The sequence below is a fragment of the Anopheles ziemanni genome, chromosome 2, assembly GCF_943734765.1.
Source record: "Anopheles ziemanni chromosome 2, idAnoZiCoDA_A2_x.2, whole genome shotgun sequence".
NCBI classification, from domain to species: domain Eukaryota; kingdom Metazoa; phylum Arthropoda; class Insecta; order Diptera; family Culicidae; genus Anopheles; species Anopheles ziemanni.
This window is the reverse complement of record NC_080705.1, coordinates 82,311,487-82,335,657: the sequence shown is the minus strand read 5'-3', so window position 1 is coordinate 82,335,657 and position 24,171 is coordinate 82,311,487. Positions and strand designations below refer to the sequence as shown.

Here is a 24,171-nt window from a genome sequence, read left to right as displayed (position 1 = left end):
CGTTGCTCTTCTCCATACCAGCTTTCTGTTCGTTTGCGTCGTCCAATTCAGTCTGAAGCTGGCAAACGGAAAAGATGAATCGTCGGTTAATTTCATGGGTCAACGTGTACATGTGTTTTAATTACCTTATCAATTTTCAATTGAAGCTCCTCGCTGACTTTTCGTTTCTCATGCTCGACCGATTTTATGGTTTCAAACATTTTTGTCACTCCACATTGATGAGATGCTTTCATGGCGAGCATCTCCTCAGCCAAGCTTTCTTGATATTTCTTCGATGCAGCCAGTTCTTGGAAATTTAGAAAAAGGTCATGTGGTTTCAAATAATCTGGATCCTAACAAAAATCACGCAAACAGTATGCTAGACATCCTTACCCTCCTTTAAATTGCACAATGCTGCAACATCACGTTTGTGCTGCTCTTCCATCTGAAAATTAAATCGAAATCGGGGTGAGCCATACGAGTTCACGACGAAAATGGATCACGAAAGAATCCCATGGTTTCGAACCTGTGTTGCATCCATCCTAGCTTGCCCCAGTTCTGATAGGAGGCGATTGAGGTCTTCAACACGCTGGGAGGATTGTGATTGTGATTGCGAGCTCGATGGTTTGCTTTGCTCTCTTAATTGTTCCAGCTCTGTGGAAAACATGTGTTGAATTTTAAACAGGAATTCAAAGCAGATCCGTACTTCATCAGTCGCCGAACTCTTACCTTTTTCCATCTTATTGATGTTGGCTTTGCATGCTGCAAGTTGCTGAACTGTCTAGAAATATTAGAAAAACCGATGGACACATGTCCGTTCATTTGTTCCCTCAAATCTTGGACATGTGTCTGATGATACACTTTTCCTAACAAAACATTTGTAGGATAACAGTTTACCTACCTTAGAAAGGTCGTTTACCTCATCACGCAGCCTCTTATTTTCACTCATGGCCTGGAAATTTAAGCGAGCTTATTGGGGCCATCGGAAACTTGTATTTTTACGCAACTTTTACCCTTTCATTTTCATCCATCACCATTTCTAACTTCTCATTGTCCTTTTTTCCACCCGGTCCGTCGCCAGCTCGCTCTTTTCTAGCAGCTGATCTTCGTTTCTTGCTTTTTCTCCATTCATTCGATACACTCAGCTTCATGTTTAGATTAAAGTTCCATTTCAGCTTAGCACCTGCAGTGTTTGAATACAAAAGGTTACGATATAAGAAGTGATTTCGTTTGGAACCTAATTGGTTTTTTTTTCAATTTTTCATACCAATAAATCTTTCGCTCACTTCACATATTATGACTAGTTCTCACACTTACCGCTTGCATTCCACACTAATTTTAGCATTCTACAAATGCAGTCCATCCCTCTGCAACAAGCAGGGTTTTCGTTACTCTGTGTGACAATGATATGAAATCGAACTGTTAAATCGAATACGTTTCTTTTCTGTTGTAGTGATTTACCATGCAAGAGTTTCCATCGTCACACTCGCCAGCGTTGTCCACGTTTCGTATGTCATCTGAATTCTGTACACTATCTTCTGTAACCTCCTCCTCTTCATTACCAGCTGTTTTTTTAGCACTAACCGAAAGCTCGGTTTCTTCATTCAAAGAACATGAATTGCTTTTTCCCATCTGAATATTTCTTGGCCCTAGCAGGGGCTGGTCCTTCTCTGCCAAAGAAAGTTGTTAAACTAAAAACTGAAACTGCCTATAAGAATGTTTACAGAATCTGCTTATCGCATTTTGCCTATTTTTTAGTTTCTCATTCCTCTCTATGTAGTAAACAAAATTTATCATTTGCTCGAAAGGCCAAACACGGGGATTTTGGGTACAGTTGTAAATAATAGCATAAAAAATTCTAGTTTTGTCAAACAAGAAGTATCACGATTCTTTACACAAAAACAACTGCTCGATTCATTTCGCTTTGCTGCTGGTACTTCCCCTTTCCACCTGATAGTGTTTCAAGTATACAGGAAGAAGCATAAAAACAGCGTCGTTGGGCAAAATAAATATTGCTAGTTCGAAGTTTTGAACAAAACAAAACCACTTATATGCATGAGTATGACTCAACCACACTCGTTTGTTAATAATATATTTTCTGTGATAAATGAAATTCATTAACGTTTCTCTTTTAGCTGAAAAGTTCAGCATGCCACTTTTAAAACAAAATTGTGTTTTGTTCATTTTGATTTTATTTATATTAAAAATTGAAAGTACACCGATAATACTATATAATACAATGAGAAAAGTACTATAAAAATAACATTCCTACTGCACAATTTACTCTATCGCACACGCACTTTATTATTTTTAAATCCATTCATCCATCCTGATTTGATCGAATGGATTTTTCTTCTTTCCTCCTGTCTGGAAACATTTGCTGTCTCATTGCTATACTACTATAACTATTAATCAAACTTCTTGTGGGTTGCATCATAAAATTTGTCCTGAAACTAAGCCGGTAAGATCAATCCATGATTTTTTTTTATTTCCATTACTTTATCAATTTTCAATTGAAGTTTTGGCCCTCTTTGCAGGATGTTTCTTTGTCACTATCTGTAAAATCGGCGCTTTCATTCCAAGGGTACGAAAGATTCTTTTCAACATCTTAAAGTCTTAATGTCTAATGTCCGAACGCTTCAATGCACAATATAGTTCCAAGTTACCGCTCTTGTACATCACATTCTTCTTTTTTCATAATTCTCTTCTCTTAGTAACAAACAGAACAAATAAAAGCTAGATAAACCAAACGCGAGGGGAATTATGGGTGGTTGAATAAAAATGAAAAAAGATCTACGATTTTATAGAAAAAAAAAACAATTTTGGCTTCTTGGCTTCTTTTTTATTAGCCTGAAATAAGTGTCGTTATGCGACAGCGCGATAATAAGCTGCATAAGTATTTGTTGCATCTTATTTGCATAAAAACTTGTTAATGTACTTTTTCTTGTAAAACATAATTAAGTTTGAAACAAAGATTACACTCCCTTACCAACAAAATATAAGAGTTACAACACCATGTTACCAACAACCTTGAAGTTTTATATAACATTTTGGTTTACGAAACAGCTCCCATACCATGGTATACCAATATCAGTTTAATAAATGGTTCTTTTCGTAGATCGTGTTAAAAGTCGTGTCAACCGTTTGATTACGATATAGGGTTGTAAGATTTTTCAACCGATTTTTATGGATTTCTTTATCTAATAAATATATTTAATATTTTTTTCTACTTTTTGCTGGAAAATGTTATCCGTCAAAGTATAAAATATTGTCAGCACCAACAAAACTTGCCACATTGGTTGTAATTTTTATAACAAATTGCTGTCTTAAACTTCAGCATTTTTCGTAATTTTAATATACCGTTAGAACTACAACATCTCCACCAATTGTAGTGCCTTAAAAAGATAATAAATACTAGATAAATAAATTCTATTTCCGAAAATTGCCGCTGCAGCAACTCACCAGTCGTTTATGATGAAAATTTCATTCGCCAAATTTATACATTATTTTCCTCAGCTGAAGCGAGAAGAATTTCCAGCAGCCTATCGTTCGGTATATTCGCGTTAAATTATCGTTTGTCTGAAAATCCAAAATGGTAACCAAAGAAGTGTATGTGGGGAAACATTCTCGAAGGTAAGTAATGTTATAATCGATCATATTTTTCTACGATATAATTTACAGAAGAACTACCCGAAATCAGACCCAAAACATAACAATACCTCTATCATCATTACACAAATCAAGAAATGTTTATGCCTTGATTACGGGTGGAGTTCAAAACATAAAATGATCAAGACAATTCACTTACATGAATTAATATGCGATTCCTTTGCCTCAGTCGTTCGTTTTCTGCGATCAGCTGAAACGTCGTATTTTATAAAGGCTATAGATTATTCGAGTTGATGTTCGTGTTTATGTTTATGTTACCTTAAGTGTAAGGTTATGTCTCAACTTACTTTTGCAATACGTTGGACGTCAGTTATCGACGACGATCGTTTCGTTATACACGGCTCCTTTGGCATTGGTTTGGAAGGAGTAACTTCATCTGGCTTCCGTTTAATTTTTAACAATTTTTTCCGAGCTTTTTGCGGACCGGCAGCTGGCTGCGATTTAGTCACTCCTGTTTTCTCCACATTTTGTTTAGAATGATGATCTTTCTTCGGTGTTTTCGTCCGCGTGCTAGAGGAAGCAACTGTTTTCGTTGAAGTGTTTGTTGCTAGATGCTTTCCATACGATGCCTTCAGATTCAAGTTAAGGTCCACATCCAACTTCAACTTTGCTCCTACCATTTGTGATAACACGGCAGAAAGCAATAAAACAAAACACACCCACATAAGCATATGTGTGTTGGGTGTGATGCAATCAGTCGATCATACAACATACAAACATAAGTCAAACGTTGTGACTTACCGCTTGGCTTGAACACACCTCCCATGAGTTTCTTGAGCCCCTTCACAACTCGCGCAGCTTTGCCTTTTTTCTTCACCTAAAATGCAAATTTACAAGGCAAAATAATTAACACTTCCTCATATCGTTGTTATTGGAATTTAATAGAATGTTCCTACATTTGCAACATTCTGCTCTTCCTCTGAATCATTATTCGATTCGCCCTGACCTCCCTCGGAATCATCGTCCTCTTCGCTGTGCTCATCCACTTCCTGATCCGAACTCTCTTCAGCAGTCTCTTCGATCGCGGGATCATCATTAGCACTTCCACCAGATACACTACTTTTTTTACCCTCTTCATCTGTTTCTACCATTTCTTGGGCTTCTTCTACCTCTTCCGAGACATCACTTCCATTGTCGTCTATAAACACCCACGCACCTTCCAGCGTTAATTCTTCCTGCGGCTGAAGGCCTTCGTCCGACATCTTGCAGCTGCATTATCCGAACAGCTCGAGCACTTCTTGACCACTGCCACCAGATGAGACGCCGCTAAACTTGTGAACCACCAAGCCTTATGCAAACCCACACAATTAGCATTGCCCGGGGGAATCCCCTTGGCGTTCCATTTTTTATATCTTTCAACTTTCTTCTCGCTATCACATTCCCACGCGGTCTTTCGGTCGCTATTTTCATTCAAATCTTGCAATAGTTCCACTGTAAGGAAATCAAGCAAAAACGGATGCCATTGATGAGCTTTTGTTTTAAAATACTAAAATACATTTAGTTTTCGTAGCAATTCATTATCAATTTAGTTTTGATCTTTTTATATCAACTGGGTTTTTTCAACGTGACCATTTAGGCTTCCCGATTCTGCGCATCGATCTAATAGGCTGAAAATTCATTTCTTTATCACACTTGCTTCCTCCTTCCTTGGATCGGATTGTACCAGGTTGAGCATTAAACATAGATATGGTGGTGCTTCTGTTGTTTTTTTTTTTTATTTCGATCTTGCTACGTTACATAGTGTAACAAAAACATTTCCACAGTACTGATGCAATTGAAACAATTTATAAAAAAATTCAACTTGTATTTGTTAACTTGTAATACTATATTAGAACAATTATGATAGTCTGTCACTAGGTACTCGGTGATTTCATCAAATAATAAATTATGCCAACGTTCAACCGTCGGTAACCATCCCGTAAGTTAGTCGACTTTACACATTGCTTCTGATGACATATAAATACAAATGCATCTTTTTGAAGCTTATATTATAGATATATAATAATATCCCTGCTTTCAAAATTATCCTTCAGTGAATAATGGGATAATTTAAGTGAATCTTAAAAATAATGTCACTACGTTTCACATCCGGGTCAGTCTCCGTTATTTATCATCTAAAATATAAAAAAAAAAACAAAAAAACAAAAAAAAAGACTAGTAACGATGCGCTTTTGCAAAACCGTTCTCGTGTTTCAAATTACCATTCCCAACATTCTGCTTCTGTTTATGCTGCTTCCTGGATGAGTTTAATTTGTATTTTATGATGGCAGTGCTTGAAACACATTGGTAAATGATCGTAATGCTTCAGTCTCCTAATCCATATATCAAATTGCTTAACAGGTGTGAGTAGAAAGCACAGAAGCAAATCGGCTCGTGGGTTCGCTGGTAGTTCTCTTGCATCTGAAAAAAAATTACAAACAAACATATGCAATTAATATTTTTTCAAACGACAATGGAATGAAATAATTCTCGCAAATAATTAATAGTCTCGCATGATCCTTATCTAGAAGATTAGATCAACAAAATTCCACAATGATGTAATCAAGGTGCTTTTTACGTAAACGATTCAAAACGGGGTGAAGCAAAACAATAAAACGGAATATTTCAGTTTTTGTGAAATTTACTCAAAAAGCTTATGTTCATTTTTTTTTAACAAGGAAACATTTTTACACAAGCATTTAGCATCCGCAACCTAAGGGGTCTACTTTAAAACAAATATTGCCGTGCACGTTAATGCAAAATATTCCAACGCTCTAATGGCTACAATTACTAAACAATACTGATAATGCGCTAGCTCTTTCAATTTCGACTTGTTCACTTACATTCAATAATATGCGGTACCTCTGCCTCAGCTCCTCGTTTTCTGCAGTCAACTGAAACAAAATAAAAGTAAAAATAATTGTAGTATATTACAATTTATCGACATTACGCATCTACATAAAGGGAGAATTGCCAGTATAGCTGATACAACGGTAGTAATCATTGAAAAAAATCGTTCATCGCCAATATTAATACAATTTAAACGTATTTTTGATCTGTTGTTTGTTTGATTCACTTTAGAAAGATGCCATTCTGATTCACCGACATAAGAAATATTCTCCAAGGACATCTTAACTACCAGTCGATAACTTACAGCGGCTAGTCTCGCGTCCTCAACCGACATTGAAGGCCCGGCTATTTCTCCATCCTCCTCGTCCGGGGGTTTTTTGGGGCGGGCAACTGGTTTTTGACTTTTTCTTGGCGATCGATCGGCCGGTGGTTTTTTCGGGGGGGCAACAATCGGTTCCTTCTTGGGCACTGGTTCTGCGCTGGAGTCTGCTCCATTAGAATCATACGTTGCTCTCAGGCTCACATTGGCGTCCACATCCCACTTCAACTTGGAACCTAGTGTGTCACCAAATGTGATGAAAAAGTAGAAGAAAAAAAACGCGATTAAACAGCGTTGTTTATATGCTGCGAACCAGCGACGGCTAGCTGCGCTTGTATCACTACCGCAATGCTACTTGTATGTGTTGAATCATCAACCTACCGCTCGGTCGGAACACACCTCCGACAAACTTCTTGAATCCCTTTACCACCCGGGCGGCTTTGCCTTTTTTCTTCTTCTAAAACACCAATCAAAACTTGTGAAATGTGACCTACATACGCACTGTTTTCGCAACAAAACAATACATTACTTTTTCCTTCGACGTCTTCGACTCTTCCACAGCTTCACCATCGTTCCCGGTGTGCTCTTCCGCGACCATTGCGTCAGCATTCCCATCTTTTTCCGGGCTTTCTCCCTCGCCATCGTCACTGATTACAGCACCCTCTTCGGCTTCTTCCGCTCCATCCGAGCCGATGTCACTATCGTTGTCTAGCAAATCCCATGCACTTTCTAGCTCTGACTCATCCCGCGGACCAGCGTCTTTGCTCGCCATATTCAAGCAACATCCGAACCGCACGAACACTTCTTAAGCACTGCGATCGCGTTATGATCGCGGAGCGCGTGGTCCAGCGACCAAATGTTGCGAAAATGCTCGTAACCAGTTTAGTCCGGGGATCCCCCGGATCGAAGGTATTTTGTTTTTTTTTCTTGTTTTGTTTTCGGTTTCACGCTCTCCCGTTCGACGGCGTGTTCGCTAATTTCGTTGACGGTACAGTGGGGCAGTTGTAACACTAGGAATGGTCAAAATTTATTTAAACATCACGCCATGGGATATTTATTTTAGTCTAAAGTTTATTGGAAATATGCAGAAAGAAGAAAATATTTAAAGAAGTTTATACTTTGTTTGTACAACTGTTGGCCTGATGCGTGGAGAAAACAAGATCAGTGTTGGTAGATGGTAACATACGATCCTAAATCAGAGATTCTCAACCGTTTTTCCGGCAAGGTTTTGAAATTCTATTCTGATACAGAAATGACCTGGTACAAACACAACTCAGGTTCCCGTTTTCTAATCACCTATGTTCCTAACGCCTTGAAAGAAAAATGCTCTGTATTTGCTTCTTTCTACCCGTTTCTAAACTTTTTTTTTTACAATCAAACTTCCAAGGACCGAGTTCGCAAGAATTATAAATAGACAAATATTCTACAGAATTCGTCAACATTCGTTAATCATCGACAGGTTGGAATGAGATCAATCTTACAATAAAGGGTAATTTTAATATATTCTACAAAAATTAATGCTTAGAACCATAAGGAAATGATGTAAGGATAGTCCGGTTAATAATCACAGTTGAAGTATAACGAAAGAAAAATTTTGTATAGCAAATCAATTGAAAAAAGGCATGTTTTTGTATCAAAACAATATGGTTTTAAAATATATCAAGTATAGGACTGATGCGTTGAAAAATCTAAATAGTTTCATTTATTTGATTAAAAACACTGCGCACCATTCCAAGTGAAAAACCTTATAAAAAAGAGGTGCGTGTTTAAAGAAGTACTTTCAGCGGTTCTTGAATGGGGAGGAATAATAACATAACTTTTCAAAATACTAGTAATTAAATAAGAATTGTTGAACAAAATTTATAAAACCAACCATCGAGGATTCCGCAGAAAAGGACAAAAGTAATTGGCAACAATGGTTTGTTGAAAAGTATACAAAATAGATGAAAATTCATCATATTTTACGGTATTGTAAAAGGGTCCCGATCATTTTACAGCTAAGGGTCCCCTCATAAGTGAAAACTCGCTACTGGCCATATCTCACGTACCTCCCGCTTGAAGCTGCATTTTAGCCATCGATCCGAACGAATCCTGCCCACACAATAAACATGTAAACAGCCCTTTATATGCGATATCCGTCGTAGATGCGTTTACAAACTCAATCAGATGTCGAGGCGATGGATTCAAATCTAAAATTTTCAAAACAGATATTTTATTGAACTTCCGTTATAATATTTAACTCCACTGGAGCCCATACTTACACCGCAATTGCGAGACTCAAATCGTCCACTTTGGCGTTACTGGTGTTAAGCTTGGATTGCAAAGTGTCTTTTTCATATTTGAGCTTATCAAGCTCTAGTTGTTTCTCAGCATTGTAGTGATTTTTCATTTCTTCCAGCAACTGAACGTGCATTAACGGAATGCATTTGAGGTGCTAGGTTAAGAGAAGAGAGTTTATTAATTGTTTTTTTTCTTTTGGTCTTGTCAAATGTAATGAAAAGTGGTTAAGAATGCACCGGCGGGGTGAAAAGCACTCACATGTTCTTGATTCAATTATTCAATTAAAACATCTATACGTGAAATAATGAATAAATGAACAATATGTATACGAATATATTAAATAACATGTATACATCCCTAGGTGGATTTCACGACTCCTCCTTATAAAGTAACAGACAAAACAAAAACTACCGAAACTACGGGTGACATATTACAAACGATATTACAAATTAACGTATAGTGAAAAGAATTGGAACCATAATTCATGTATTTTGGTGATTATGGTTGCGACAAAAACTAAAAATTAGCTTGTTGAGGATTGGGGATGAAGTTCAGTTAGTTCTGCTATTGCTAAATATGTTCTAATATTTTTGGTATAAGACAAGTAGTAAGATAAACGAAACGATTAGAAAATTGAATTCTATTTCTCAAATGGACTGTGAGAAATTAATGGGTTTCGTTACCGCATGCATGTTACCTCACATTACCTGAAGAAACTGATCCGTTCCATTCTGTTGGTCAGCGTTCAGCTTACTTATCTGGTTTTCTATTTCATTACAATTTTCCTCCAACTGATTTGATTCCGACAGGTTTTTCTTCAGTTGCTTCATCAGTTCCAATTTCAAGATGTCTCGAACAGGTGACAAGTTTTCCAGTTCTTGAAAAACATAGAAATATTTGCACATTGACGAAAAGGCGTGTAACCAAAAATGAGAGTACAAAAAAACTTCTCAAATACTCTTTGAACAATACAAATTTCTATGCTAAAGGCCAACAATATTTTCGTCCAATAACTATGGTTAGGTATTTCACTTCGCTTTTGCGGGTTTTAATAACGTTAATCGCTCTTGAGAACTGTCTAAATATATACTTACTTTTCTTCAATGATGACAACGCATCTGCTTCCATTTTACGTATGTCTTCAATGGATTTCTTCTCCACATCCATCTGTAAGTTTAATTGAATACTTATTAAACGAGAAAAAAATGAATGAAGATCACACAACGATACGTACCTTTGCGAGTTTCTCAGTCAAACGATTGATCTCAACATGCTGCTCCTCACATTTTTTGGACATTTCTTGGCTCAAACTTTCTCGATTGTTTCGCGAATCCTTTAGTTCTGTGTTGTTATTGATAAAAGTTGTAATAAATAAAATTGTTTTTTCTTTGTTTGGCTTAGTAATATGACTAATATACAATATGACGATATATCTACCATTCTTCATTGATGATAATGCATCTTCACTCTTTTTATGTTTGTCTTCAATGGATTTCTTCTCCTGGTCCATCTGTAAGTTTAATCGAGTACTCAATAACGAGAGGAAATCTACGGAAAATCACACAACATCTCACACCTTTGAGAGGTCTTCAGCCATTTTCTTCAACTCATCATTCAATCGATCGACCTCAACACGGTGCTCCTCGGATTGTTTGGCCATTTCGTTGAGCAAACTTTCTCGGATGTCTTGCAATTTCTCAAGTTCTATGTTGAAAAAGAATTTGCATAACATATTTTGTTTTCTTTGTTTGTCTTAATAATATGATTTATGAACAAAATGCTAATATACCTACCGTTCTTCATTGTTGATAATGCATCTTCGTTCTTTTTATGTTTGTCTTCAATTGATTTCCTCTCCAAATCCATCTGTAAGTTTAATCGAATACTTAACAACAAGAGAAAAATTACGGAACCTCACACTATTTTGCACACCTTTGAGAGGTCTTTGGCCATTTTCTTCAAATCATCATTTAATCGATTGACCTCAACACGATGCTCCTCGGATTGTTTGGCCATTTTGTCGAGCAAATTTTCTTGGATGTCTTCCGATTTCTTAAGTTCTATGTTGTAAAAAGAATCTGCATAACAGATTTTGTCTTCTTTGTTTGCCTTAACAATATGATTTATGTACAATATTGCAATATACCTACTGTTCCTCACTGATGATAATTCATGTTTGTTCTTTTTATATTTTTCTTCAATGGATTTCTTCTCCAGGTGCATCTGTAAGTTTAATCGAATACTTAAGAACGATAGGAAATTTAGAGAAATTCCACAATGTTTCATACCGTTGAAAGGTCTTTGGCCTTTTTCATTAGTTCATCATTCAATTGAAGGATCTGATTTTCCAGTCGCTTTTTTTCCACTCGCAGCTTCATTTCAAACAAAATTTAAAGATAAAAATTAAGTTCGGCCATTGTCAATAGCATTCAAATTCAACTTACACGCTCAATTTCACCTTCATCAATAGACGTATTGGTTTTCTCATCATCTTTCGGTTTGGATTCAGAACCCATATTGGATGCCTCGAAGTCCAACTTTCCTCCAACTTTCCACTGCAACCCTGTAAATATCACGAAATAAGTATTTAGATTTAGAGGGAGTCCGCGACAGCGCCGGTTAGAAAATCGACCCATGAGCGCCGCCGGGGCTCACCACCTCGACGGCGTGGGTTCGAATCCCAAGCGAGATCGGACCCTCTCCTGTACGAGAGGACTGACTATCCACTCACAAATGGTAAAAAGTCTCGTAAGCCTTTAACGCGCATGTATGTTCAACAAACAAGGTCGTTATGCCAAGAAGAAGAAGAATTGTTTAGATAAACACTCATATGGCGCATAACTTACCGAAAGGCCGCTGTACGACACCGATAAGACTCTTCAGTGTTTTCGTCCCACCCTTTTTAGATTTCTGTGAATTAAGACTCCACTCAATCAACATCCAATTTAATATCAAACTAACATCCTTCTACCTTCGGTTTAGCTTCCTTGGCAGGATCTGAGCTGGAAGCGTTTTTGTCCTGTTTGTCATCCTTTTGCTCACAGTTTGGTTTGGCCGGATCCGATGCGTTCGACTTTGCTTCGCCCTCAGCTTCATTATCTGCCTCTACTCCTTTTGCATCGGCATCCTCACTGCAGTTGTCGCTATCCTTATCGGTATCGTCGTCGTTGTCATCGTCTCCGTCTTTAAAAACAAAATCCTCAACAAATTCCATTACAGTGTCTGCACGCTTCAGAATTTCCTCCCAAGCCAGTTGAAACAAATGGTGATGTTTATCGTAGAATGCTTACTAAACTACTGACAACTAAACATAATTAAATCGAGCCGGTGTCTCATAAACAAATTGATGTTCATCCCCGGGCCAAGCGGTATACGCATGCGGCGTAGGTGCTTTGTGTACGGGAATGAACCGAAAATAAACCAGTCTTGGGTTTTCTTGAAAAAAAATGACACTTCAGCAAAGGCTAGGAAAAGATACCATGTAATTTCAAAACTAAAAAAAAAACTCAAAATGATAACGATGAAAGTGATTCGTGATTTTTGGTTTTAATAGAAATCAATTGAATGGACTTTAAATTTGTAATTTTTTAGTATTTTAGTTTTAACTACCGAAAACCGAATATACCGAAAGTGACATAACATAAATAGGCACTTTTATGCCAAACTGCGTCCCAACACCAAATTTGAGCAGTCCAGTGAATTTGCCGTTGGTGATCATTGTGATAACGAAGTAAAAATTGTATTAGTGTAGCCGACACACTGAGCGAACAGTATTAAAATTTCACATTTCTCTTTTTCCATCCTTTATTGTATGCTTTTTTATGTTCTAAAACTTAACTGCAAACGAGTTCATTTCCATGGCCACCACTTTTGAAAAACCGAAAGCGTTTTTGGGAGTAGCATCCCTTTTGATAGCCAGAGAACATGAACACTTTGACGGCTGCACGAGTCTCGTTCCGGTTGGTTACTTTGTCCAGCACCTGCAGCTCATTGTCCCTTTCGTCTACTTGTTTTGAAATTCTGGAAAACTTCTGTTTTTTTTTTAACATTTCACATTTTCATATTTTATCATTTGATGTTCATCGAACACGCGGTTTGTCGTAAGCCGTTATGTCTATGCCGCCAAGGAGTTCTAGTGCATCTATAGAGCCATTTAACAGTCGTGAAAGGACAAAGCATTAAGCATTACATTAACTTCGTTGAAGAGGCTCAAAGCCCAGCATCGTCGTATTTGTGGTACTAATCGAAAAATTCTTGAAAGCATTTTCAGTACAATACGCCATACGGACGAAGATTCAGCACATCTCACATACGTTGTGGTCGATTGGAAACCAATCTATTTGCAATGAGGCCATATGGTGTCATCCGACGGCAAGGTGTCTATCGGTCTTTTATCATTCGGTTATGCACTGAAAAAGCGGATGGTATGTGTTTGAAAGTAACAAAACCAAGCCAATGAAGGTGCCAGATAAACAGATGTTTTGAGTTTTGAAAAATTCTAATATCAAGAAAATATTTCATGATGTTGTTCTGGAATAAAAAAAGGAACTTTTTTTTTTAGTTGCTGGCAGACTAATATCGCGATGGTTCCTGTTTCTCAGAAGTTGAATTCTATTGAATCGACCATCGATAACATGTTAAAATAGAAATGATAATATGACTATTTACTACGTTTGTTCACCAGAAATATATTTGATTAGTTGAAAAATGCAAATTTTGGAAATTTCTGCAAAAACACATTCTATTCCTTTTCATCACGAACAAAAAAACGTCATGAAGTAGGTATTACAAATAAATGTAACGGCTGTTTCAATAATCCTTCAGACAATCGACATTGTTGGTACTGTCAAATCCGAAATGTCGTCACAAAATTGCAATGAAACTTTCGTTGCTCAACCACCATCATCGAAGTATTGATCATTGAAATATTGAGACGAAATTAAATTAATTCATGTTTCCAGCTCGATACACGAAAGCAATGAAATAAGCTGTTAAATTCAAATTTAATTTTAATTTATTTTATTGCAGTGGAATATTGCGTCCGTCTATCCGCAGCTTAACTCCCGCGTTCAACATAGCCTTCACTGCTTCTTCTGCCGTCCGTGCATTCGTGATGTTTTGTTTGAGCTAAATGGTGGAAAATAAAACAACATTTATTACTTAATTTTTTACGGTGTCTTTTTTGATATGTATCTTCCGCGTTCACTGTATCCTGAAGCTTAGCGGACTGCTCACTTTTTAAGATGTAAGCTTGACTCAAATCATCGATGCGACGATTCATTTCAGAGAGATGTTTCTCTTCATTCTTAACTAATTCAGCCTTCAAGTTATCTCGAACAGATGACAGTTTTTCCAGCTCTTGGGAAACAAATAGAAAGAAAAGATTCACGAAACTTTACGAATCAACTTGAAAAAGCATGATGGGATATACAGTCGGCCGCAAAATTGAGCATACAACTTAAGGAGAAATTGTTTTTCTATTATAACTCCATAAAACATTTACAAAATGCAGTCTTTTAAATTTATTTTTGTAGCTTATTTATTGTACAAATGTAAAATACAAATTGCATTTTTACTACATGTTCCTATTATTTATAAAAAAAAATTATTTGTAAAAACAGGCAAGTTTTAGCAACGCACAATTGAGCATACACCTTTGTCTTTACTAAGCGTAACTTGACTTCGGGAACTTTAGAATGTGTCAAGCAATGTTTGTTTGAAGGCTGACCGGCTAGAAGCCTGGAAAATCTATAAATTAAGCACTTTGGCAAGTTTTATTTACCCAAACGGGACTTTAACGGCTATTGCAACTTGTACCAAGGATAGCGATATGTTTTGCCACACAAAGTTGATCCGGGGACTAGAACTAGCGTCAAATGGTCACGATCTACAATAGTGACAGAGGTGGGCAGGTGAAAAATAAAGAGAAAACCCTACCGCGGGAGGCCGAAATTGATTTTTGTAACAGACGACAAACGAAGAATAGCTCGAAGACTAAGAATGAATTCTTACAAATAATTCCAAAACAGGTCTAGAAATTACTTGACACTCTTAGAAGGTAAGTCAGTGCTAACATCAACTGGGAAATTGCTCACAGGAACCCTTTGCGAGGTTTAATTTCTTCAAAATTCTAAAGGCTTCGCTCCGACGTCGGCAAGTTACGGCTCGGACGGAACTTTGGAAAATTCAACAAGTTCCTGCTTTCTGCGTGGTCCTCTCCAAACTCCTCGTCCAAAAGGAGTTAAGGATATCTCGCTAGAACACCTCTCCGTTAGCGGCACGTCACGCTGCGGACCGGGTTCTCGGCTTACTTTAACTTTAGGTTGTGGTATCACACGTTGTTTTCTCCTGTGTTGGCACTTCACAGCCCGGACTGAACGCGTTGATACCAAAACCGACGGACCTCCAAATCCGGCGAAGATTCTCGCGTGACGAACGACGACGCACTCGGTCGGGCTTACCTTCGCGCCCGATTGGATAACCGCCTCGTTACAATTGTTTATTTTTGTTCTGTATTACATCGACCAACGATTATGTCCCCACCATGCTAGCAAGCAGCGCGTGATCGAGGCATAACACACCGAAGGTCGCACCTGCCAAGACGCCGCCGAGTTCAGGTTACATCGAGTGCGCATCAAAGCCAAGTGTCAGCCAAACACTGAAGATCGCAAACACCGAGCGGCGAGGACGCCGCCTGATTTAGCGATGCACCAACGCGCGAATGTATGCACCCAATGCACGGAAATTTGGTCCAAATTTGACCCTTAGATTATGAAGTACATAGATCTGTACGCTCAATTTTGCGTTGCAAAAAAAACCCTTTTTCTACTTATTCTTTTATCATAAAAAATACAGACTAGTTATGTAAAAAGGGTGTATACTTATGTTGTCTGATGAATATGCAATCAAACTAAATTAGAAAATCTCTCCGTAGAACAATGTATCTGTCAATAGCGGATTGTTCCTGGAACGTGTCCAGCAAATATGCTTACCTTCCTTCATTGATGATAATGCATCTTCCTTCATTTTATGTTTGTCTTCAATGGATTTCTTCTCCTGCTCCATCTGTAAGATTAATCGAATACCGCATTTTTCCATGAATAACGACCCCCTTTCAGTTCAAAAATGATCAAAGTCCGATTAAGGATGTTGTTATACACGAGTAGTAACTTTTCAATTCGATCATAAAACAAAGCAGTGAAAGAAACAGGTTGAAAAACGGTTTTTTTGGGGGTCGTTAACACGGAAAAAATACGGTGCATAATACAGAAAGGAAATTTACGGAAAATCACACGTTTCATACCGCTGATAGGTCTTTGGCCATTTTCTTCCAAGCATCATTCAATCGATCGACCTCAACACGATGCTCCTCGGATTGTTTGGCAATTTTCCTGAGCAAACTTTGTTGGATGTCGTGCAATTCCTTTAGTTCTATGTTGTAAAAGAATTTGCGTAATAGATTTGCGTAATTTTTTTTCTTTGTTTGTCTTAATAATATGTATTATGTACAAAATTACAGTATACCTACCGTTTTTCATCGATGATAATACATCTTCATTCTTTTTATGTTTTTCTTCAATGGATTTCTTCTCCTTGTCCATCTGTAAGTTTAATCGAATACTTAATAATGACAGGAAATTTACGGAAAATCACACAACGTTTCATACCGCTGAGAGGTCTTTGGCCGTTTTCTTTAGTTCATCTTTCAATCGATCGACGTCAACACGGTGCTCCTCGGATTGTTTGACCATTTTATTGTACAAACTTTCTCGGATGTCTTGCAATTCCTTTAGTTCTATGTTGTAAAAGAATTTTCGTAATGGATTTGCGTAATTTTTTTTCTTTGTTTGTCTTAATAATATGATTTATGTACAAAATGACAGTATACCTACCGTTTTTCATCGACGATAATATATCTTCATTCTTTTTATGTTTGTCTTCAATGGATTTCTTCTCCTGGTCCATCTGTAAGTTTATTCGAGTACTTAATAACGATATAAAATTTACGGAAAATCACACAACGTTTCATACCGCTGAGAGGTCTTTGGCCGTTTTCTTTAGTTCATCATTCAATCGATCGACTTCAACACGATGTTCCTCGGATTGTTTGACCATTTTACTGAGCAAACTTTGTTGGATGTCGTGCAATTCCTTTAGTTCTATGTTAATAAAAAGAATTTGCGTAACAGATTATGTTTTCTTTGCTTGTCTTAATATTATGATTTATGTACAATATAACAATATACCTACCGTTCTTCATCGATGATAATGCATCTTCATTCTTTTTATGTTTGTCTTCAATTGATGTCTTCTCCAGTTCCATCTGTAAGTTTAATCGAGTACTTAATAACGAGAGGAAATTTACGGAAAATCACACACATCTCACACCTTTGAGAGGTCTTTGGCCATTTTCTTCAAATCATCATTCAATCGATCGACCTCAACAAGATGCTCCTGGGATTGTTTGGCCATTTTGTTGAGCAAACGTTCTTGGATGTCTCGCGAATCCTTTAGTTCTGCGTTGTAAAAAGAATTTGCGTAACAGATTCGGTTTTTCTTTGTTTGTCTTATAATTTATGTTTAATATTACAATATACCTACCATTCTTCATTGATGATAATGTATCTTCGTTTTTTTTATGTTTGTCTTCAATTGATGTCTTCTCCAAGTTCATCTATAAATTTAATCGAATTCTTAATAACAAGAGAAAAATTACGGAACATCACACTATTTTGCACACCTTTGAGAGGTCTTTCCCAATATTCTTAACTTCTTCATTCAATCGATCGACCTCAACACGGTGCTCCTCGGATTGTTTCGCCATTTTGTCGAGCAAATTTTCTTGGATGTCTTGCGATTTCTTTAGTTCTATGTTGTAAAAAGAGTTTGCGTAATAGATTTTGTTTTCTTAGTTTGCCTTAACAATATGATTTATGTACAATATTGCAATATACCTACTGTTCCTCACTGATGATAATTCATCTTTGTTCTTTTTATATTTTTCTTCAATGGATTTCTTCTCCAGGTGCATCTGTAAGTTTAATCGAATACTTGTGAACGATAGGAAATTTACGGAAAATCACACAACGTTTCATACCGTTGAGAGGTCTCTGGCCGTTTTCTTTAGTTCATCATTCAATTGAAGGACCTGATTTTCCAGTCGCTTATTTTCCTCTCGCAGCTTCATTTCAAACAAAATTTAAAGATAAACATTATGTACGGCCATTGTTAAAAGCATTCAAATTCAACTTACGCGCTCGATTTCACCTTCAGAACCCATATTAGATGCCTCGAAGTCCAACTTTGTTCCAACTTTCCACTGCAACTTCCCTTTTAATACCACGAAATGAGTATTTAGATTTAGAGGGAGTCCGCAACAGCCGAGCGGTATGGCCGGTTAGAAAATCGACCCATGAGCGCCGGGTCTTACCAACTCGACAGCGTGGGTTCGAATCCCAAGCGAGATCGGACCCTCCCCTGTACGAGAGGACTGACGAGGACACTCACAAATGGTAAAAAGTCTCGTAAGCCTTTAACGTACGTACGTTGTGATCGATTGGAAATCAGTGTATTTGCAATTAGTCCGTACGGTGTCGTCAAGATGCTTAACTATAATCGGTCTTTTAACTTTCGGTCATGCAGAGAAAAAGCGGAATTTAAGCGTATGAAAGTAACAAAATCAAGCCAATGAAGGCGCTAGATAAACAGATGTTTTGAGTTTTAAAATTCAAATATCGAGAAAATTTTTCATGGTGTTGTTCTGGAATCAAAGAAAAACTCTTTTTTCAGAGATTATGATATTCATCCAATAGTATTCGAATTTCCAGCATAAACATGCTTGCGCACACATGCAATGCTCTATAAAGGGTTAATAGAGCATTGCATTGCGCTCGAAAGCGTTATCGCCTGCGCGAACCAGCAACTCGAGGCGAAATTGACCAAATTGGTAAACACAGTTGCGGATTTATCGGTGCGCGGACTGAGCGGCCGCGGAGGGCCCGAGCTCACAAGAGGCCCTGAACCTTCATACTTAAACAACAATTCAAGAGACGTCATCAATTTTCTTCGATGATTTGAAAGTAATAAATTGTAACCGGTCGATAATGGATAATTGTACTGCATCCTATAAAAATTATTGCCAAGAACCATGACGAAATAATGAAAGGATGGTCCGGTATATAATCAGAGTTGAAGAGTATCAATTGGAAACAAGCATGCATTTGCATAAAACCAACAGAGATTGGAATGTATCAAGCAAAGGCAGTTTCAATGCAAGTAATGCATTTTTGACAAGTCATGTTAGATGTATGCATAATGTATACTGATTACTAAATTGAGCTCCTCCAACTGTTAACAACAAGCGACTGAATAAAGTTTAAATCCGTTTTTATACTAGATAAAACGACAAGTACCGGTTGCCCACTGTCCATCTACTTTGTACACTTCGCAAGCAACTCCTTTAGTACAGTTTCACAGAAATGTATTTCGCAATATCCTGACTTCTCCTGGGCGAGCATGTCGTTCTGGTCCAAGTATCCAAGCCCCAGTTAATATTTGTTATCAAATTTATACGAGGTATCAAGTTTAAGTTCACGGATAGATTAGGTACCAGAAAATGGGCCTCATCATCGTGTATTTCCAACATTAATTTTATGTTCTACATCTGCATTTTTAACATGTTCACCGCGTGGCTATCATTTTTGATAGCAAGAGAATATGGCTTTGAAAACGTTCTTACGCAAAAAAATCAACGTATGAAAATAAGGTCTACAAACAAATGCAGTAATTACCAAACTCAATATTTATCATTGTTTAGTTCTCGCAAACCGTTGGTTAAACTTTTTAAACAACTTTTAATAAAAATGTCTCAGAGCAAGATTGGGGGGTCCAATGAACCAAAGTAGACCACGGCTACGAACTGCTTTGGGAGCCAGAGCAAGTTATTCAGGAACAACGTTCGGAAGCACATTCTTTTCTATCATAGACCGACAACGAGCAGGACGTAATAAACAATACAACATAAGATCAAACGACCCCAGATGATAGGTTTTTCAGCTCTTGAAACACATATAATTAACAAAATAAAATGTTCCATTTGCATTAATCTGCTTATCGTAGCGCATTCGTCAATATGGTGAATGGATAGAATAATGTATTTTTTTAAATTAATTTTACAAATTTAAAAAAAAACCCGATTGTTTCATTCGTAATATCTGCGTAATGGATTGAAATGTAAAAAAATAGAGAATAAAAGAAGCAACCTTTTTTTTCAACGGCAGCAGATGATATTCCAACAGCAGCAGCAGATTTTATAACGCGAGCATGTTTATTATAGCGTTGTCAGTAGAAATTCCAATCACAGTAGCTTGATATTGTTTTGCCGGCACGGCCGCTTGAGCAAAGTACATACGAGTTCAAGCATACATCGTACGATTGGCAGCTTAAGGTGAGGCAACATACCAGGAGGGTTTAGAAAACTAAAAAATATTTTAGTCTAATCATCCACTGACAATATACTGCAAAACATGCTAATTGTTTAAAACTTAATACGCAAAATAGCTTTTCTATTCAGGGATCCTTGCCTTCCTGAGTTGACAAAATGCGCAAGGTCTACATATTCTATTAAACCGGGCTTCTACACGCCTTATACGACTATTCTCTTCCGCCATGTTGCGTTCGAGCTAAAAGATAAAAAGACACAATATATTACTGATTGGTTGTTGTGGACTTGGCTTCTATAAATACCTTGTCTACTATATTCTGGTGTTCAGCGGACAACACACGTTTCTCTTCTTGTGCTTTACGCAAACCTTCGGTGAGTCGATTCACTTCTCTTTCCGCCAGATTTCTACGATAATCCAAATCCGTATTTGTGGTTTGGAGCTGAAAGGTAAAATAAACACCATTTATTACTATTTTTCTTGTGGACTTATCATTTACAATTACATTATAAACTGTACGCTGATGTTCATTGATAAGGACAGTCTTCTCCTGTTTTATTTTTTTTAAATCCGTGTTTAGTCGATCCACTTCTGCTTCTGCCGTCTGTTTACGATTCTGTACATCCTTAATTCTTCGTTCGAACTAAAAGGAAACATAAACACAATGTATTGCTGATATTTTCTTCTGATCTTGTCACTTGTAACTACATCGTTCACTGTGTATTGATGTTGAGTGGTCAGTTGACGTTTCCCTTCTTGAGCTTTACGTAAATCTTCGGTGAGTCGATTTACTTCTGCTTCTGCTATCACACTACGATTCTGCACGTCCGTAATGTCTCGTTTCAGCTAAAAAGTAAAATAAACACAATTTATTACATTTTTTTTTCTTCTGGACGTGTCTTCCACAACTACCGTATCCACTACATTCTGATGTTGAGCGGAAAGCTCAAGTTTCTCGTTCTGTGCTTTACTTAATTCTTCGGTGAGTCGATTCACTGCTGCTTCAGCCGCCATTCTTTTTTCCTGCACATACGCTTTTTCTCGTTGGCTCTTAAACGATAAATAAACATCATTTATTACTTTTGTTTTCTTCAAAATTTATCATCTACAACTACCGCGTTCACTATAGTCTGATATTGGGCGGAAAGATCACGTTTCTGGTTTCTTGCTAAACTTAAGTCTGCGATGAGTCGCTTCACTTCTGCTTCTGCCGTCTTTCTCTGGTTCTGTGCATCCGTAATGTCTCGTTTGTGCTAAATAATGGAAAAATAAAACAAAATTTACTGCTGAATTTTCCGCAGAGTCTCTTTTGATGTGTATCTACCGCGTTCACTGTATCCTGAAGCTTAGCGGACAGCTCACTTTTCTGGATTTGTGCTTTACTCAAATCACCACTGAGACGATTCATTTCAGAGAGATGTTTCTCTTCATTCTTAATTAGTTCAGCCTTCAAGTTTTCTCGAACCGATGACAGTTTCTCAAGCTCTTGGGAATCGAATAGAAAGTAACGATTTACGAAACTTTGTAAATTCACTTGAAACAGTATGATGGAATATACCTGCTCTACGTAGCGTATCGGTTATGATGATCAATGGGAAGAACATTTTATCTGTTAATAGCGGATCGTTTCGAAAACGTGTCCAGCAAATATACTTACCTTCCTTCATTGATGATAATGCATCTTCGTTCAGTTTATATTTTTCTTCAATTGATTTCTTCTCCTGTTCCATCTATAAATTTAAACGAATACTCAATGAACGTGAAGAAATTTGAAACAAATTTACATAACTTTTCATACCAGTAAGAGGTCTTTGGCCATTTTCTTAAGTTCTTCATTCAATCGATCGACCTCAACACGGTGTTCCTCGGATTGTTTGTCAATTTTATTGAGCAAACTTTCTCGGTTGTTTTGCGATTCCTTCAATTCTATTGTTGTATAAAGAAATTATATAAATATGGTATGGGGTTTTTGCTTACTTACTGTTAGTAATAGGGTATCTTAAAAACAAGCAACTCAGGAATATTGGCAAAATAACTCATTTGTAAGGAAATTCTTATTGGTGACTAGTCAACGGTTTTACATCTATACTCACTAACCTGCTTTCACGCTATCATAGCTGCTCCGGGTAGCCGCCAGTTGACCTCCCACCTACATTGGATAGATAAAAGTGTTCACTTAACTCATAATGGACAAATTACTTAGAAGCTCAAATCAATCTACATTGATGTGTCAAAACATTACCTCCGACAGTTCTCCGACTCTTGTTTTCAACTGGATGTATTCTGCAATGAAAATCAATTATTAGCTAGTGGGTAGTAAATGTGTGGTTAAAAACTTTACCGTTCAGAAATTTGTCAGCCAGTTTTTCCAGTCGCTTATTTTCCTTTCGCAACTTCATTTCACAAAAAATAAATACAAAAATGATAATTATGTTCAGCCTTCGGTAATCGAATTATTATTCAGCTTACACGTTTGATTTCAGCTGTATCAATAGGCGAATTGATTTTCTCTTCATCTTTCCGTGGTCGAGAAGTTTGGTTTCGATTTCCAGCATTATCCGAGTTGGGCTGAGAATCCCTGTTTGATGCCTTAATGTTTAAGCCAGCTTCCCACTGCAATTTTGAAGCTTTAAATACCACACAATGAGTCATTTTCATGAATCATTCCTAGGACGGTTCACTCACCGCTTGGCCGCATAACACCTACGAAATTCTTCAGTTTGTTCACCAAACCCTTTTCAGATTTCTGTGAATACAATTGGTGTTTATCAGCAACCGATTTAACTTCACATTACCATTCCTCTACCTTCGTTTTACCATCCGGAGTAGAATTTGAAGTTGAAGCTTTTTCGTCCTGTTTCTGATTCTTTTGCTGCTCTGCGCTTGGCTGTTTGTCATCGTGAGCTTCATCCTCTCCCTCTCCTCGTTCTTCGTCGGCATCCTCACTGCACGGCATGTTTTCACTGCCCTCGTCGGCGTCGTCGTCGTCATCTTCGTCCGACACTAGAAAATCCTCACCTATTTCCATTGCCGTCTCGGCACGTTGCAGTATTTTAGCACTAGCCATTTTAAAAGGAGTAGTAATGTTCACCGTAGAACGTCTCTCAAAGAACTAACCAGAAAATATGCGAGCCAATGTCTTAAAAACAAATTCATGTTCATTCCTGATTCAACCGGCATGTGGCTTAGCTGCTTTGCGCATGTCGTGGAAATGAACCAAAACTCGATGTACTAAGTAACCAACGTAAATCCTACTAAGTAACCAGGTGACTTAGAAAAGATATCATGTATATCAGAACAGTTAATTTCAAGCAATCAACTCATAACACGACGATATAGAATCTCCATCAAACGAACCATTTAAAACTAAAAAAACAACTTGTTTAATTGACAATAATTATGATTGTTTATTCCTTGAGTGTACGAATGCGAACGCTGAGTGAACGTTGCGGCATTTTAGCCTTTAGTTAGAAACTTGGGCAGCTCTCTTCAATTCTCTTACTTTCAGGTTATATAACGATGTTAAATAGTATATATTAAATATGGGAAAATTATTTCGTGTGGTTGTTCTGCAATCTAACAAAAGTCCGTTTTTGTTTTCAACATTGTGGTATTCAGAAAAAATATTCAAAAACTATCAACTTATCGCGTCAT

The 24,171-nt window shown here is 37.3% G+C and overlaps 2 protein-coding genes across 2 annotated transcripts; both read right to left on the bottom strand.

Moving 5' to 3' along the window:
- Window positions 1-6,699: 6,699 nt before the first annotated feature.
- Window positions 6,700-7,594, bottom strand: LOC131294551 (uncharacterized). Its single transcript, XM_058322595.1, has 4 exons — window positions 7,326-7,594; window positions 7,178-7,253; window positions 6,782-7,032; window positions 6,700-6,720 (listed from the first exon to the last, which is right to left on the bottom strand). Exons 1-4 carry the CDS (start codon window positions 7,566-7,568, stop codon window positions 6,700-6,702), a joined length of 591 nt encoding a protein of 196 aa, XP_058178578.1. The 5' UTR covers window positions 7,569-7,594.
- Window positions 7,595-9,053: 1,459 nt separating this feature from the next.
- Window positions 9,054-23,584, bottom strand: LOC131294549 (putative leucine-rich repeat-containing protein DDB_G0290503). The gene is made up of 25 exons (XM_058322594.1): window positions 23,324-23,584; window positions 23,203-23,263; window positions 22,760-22,800; window positions 22,615-22,666; window positions 22,316-22,443; window positions 22,175-22,247; window positions 18,330-18,406; window positions 17,678-17,750; window positions 17,465-17,592; window positions 17,327-17,399; window positions 17,108-17,235; window positions 16,969-17,041; window positions 16,744-16,871; window positions 16,605-16,677; window positions 16,380-16,507; window positions 16,069-16,141; window positions 12,038-12,259; window positions 11,521-11,639; window positions 10,870-10,942; window positions 10,653-10,780; window positions 10,514-10,586; window positions 10,311-10,417; window positions 10,171-10,243; window positions 9,784-9,953; window positions 9,054-9,197 (listed from the first exon to the last, which is right to left on the bottom strand). Exons 1-25 carry the CDS (start codon window positions 23,582-23,584, stop codon window positions 9,054-9,056), a joined length of 2,679 nt encoding a protein of 892 aa, XP_058178577.1.
- Between the last annotated feature and the right edge of the window lie 587 nt (window positions 23,585-24,171).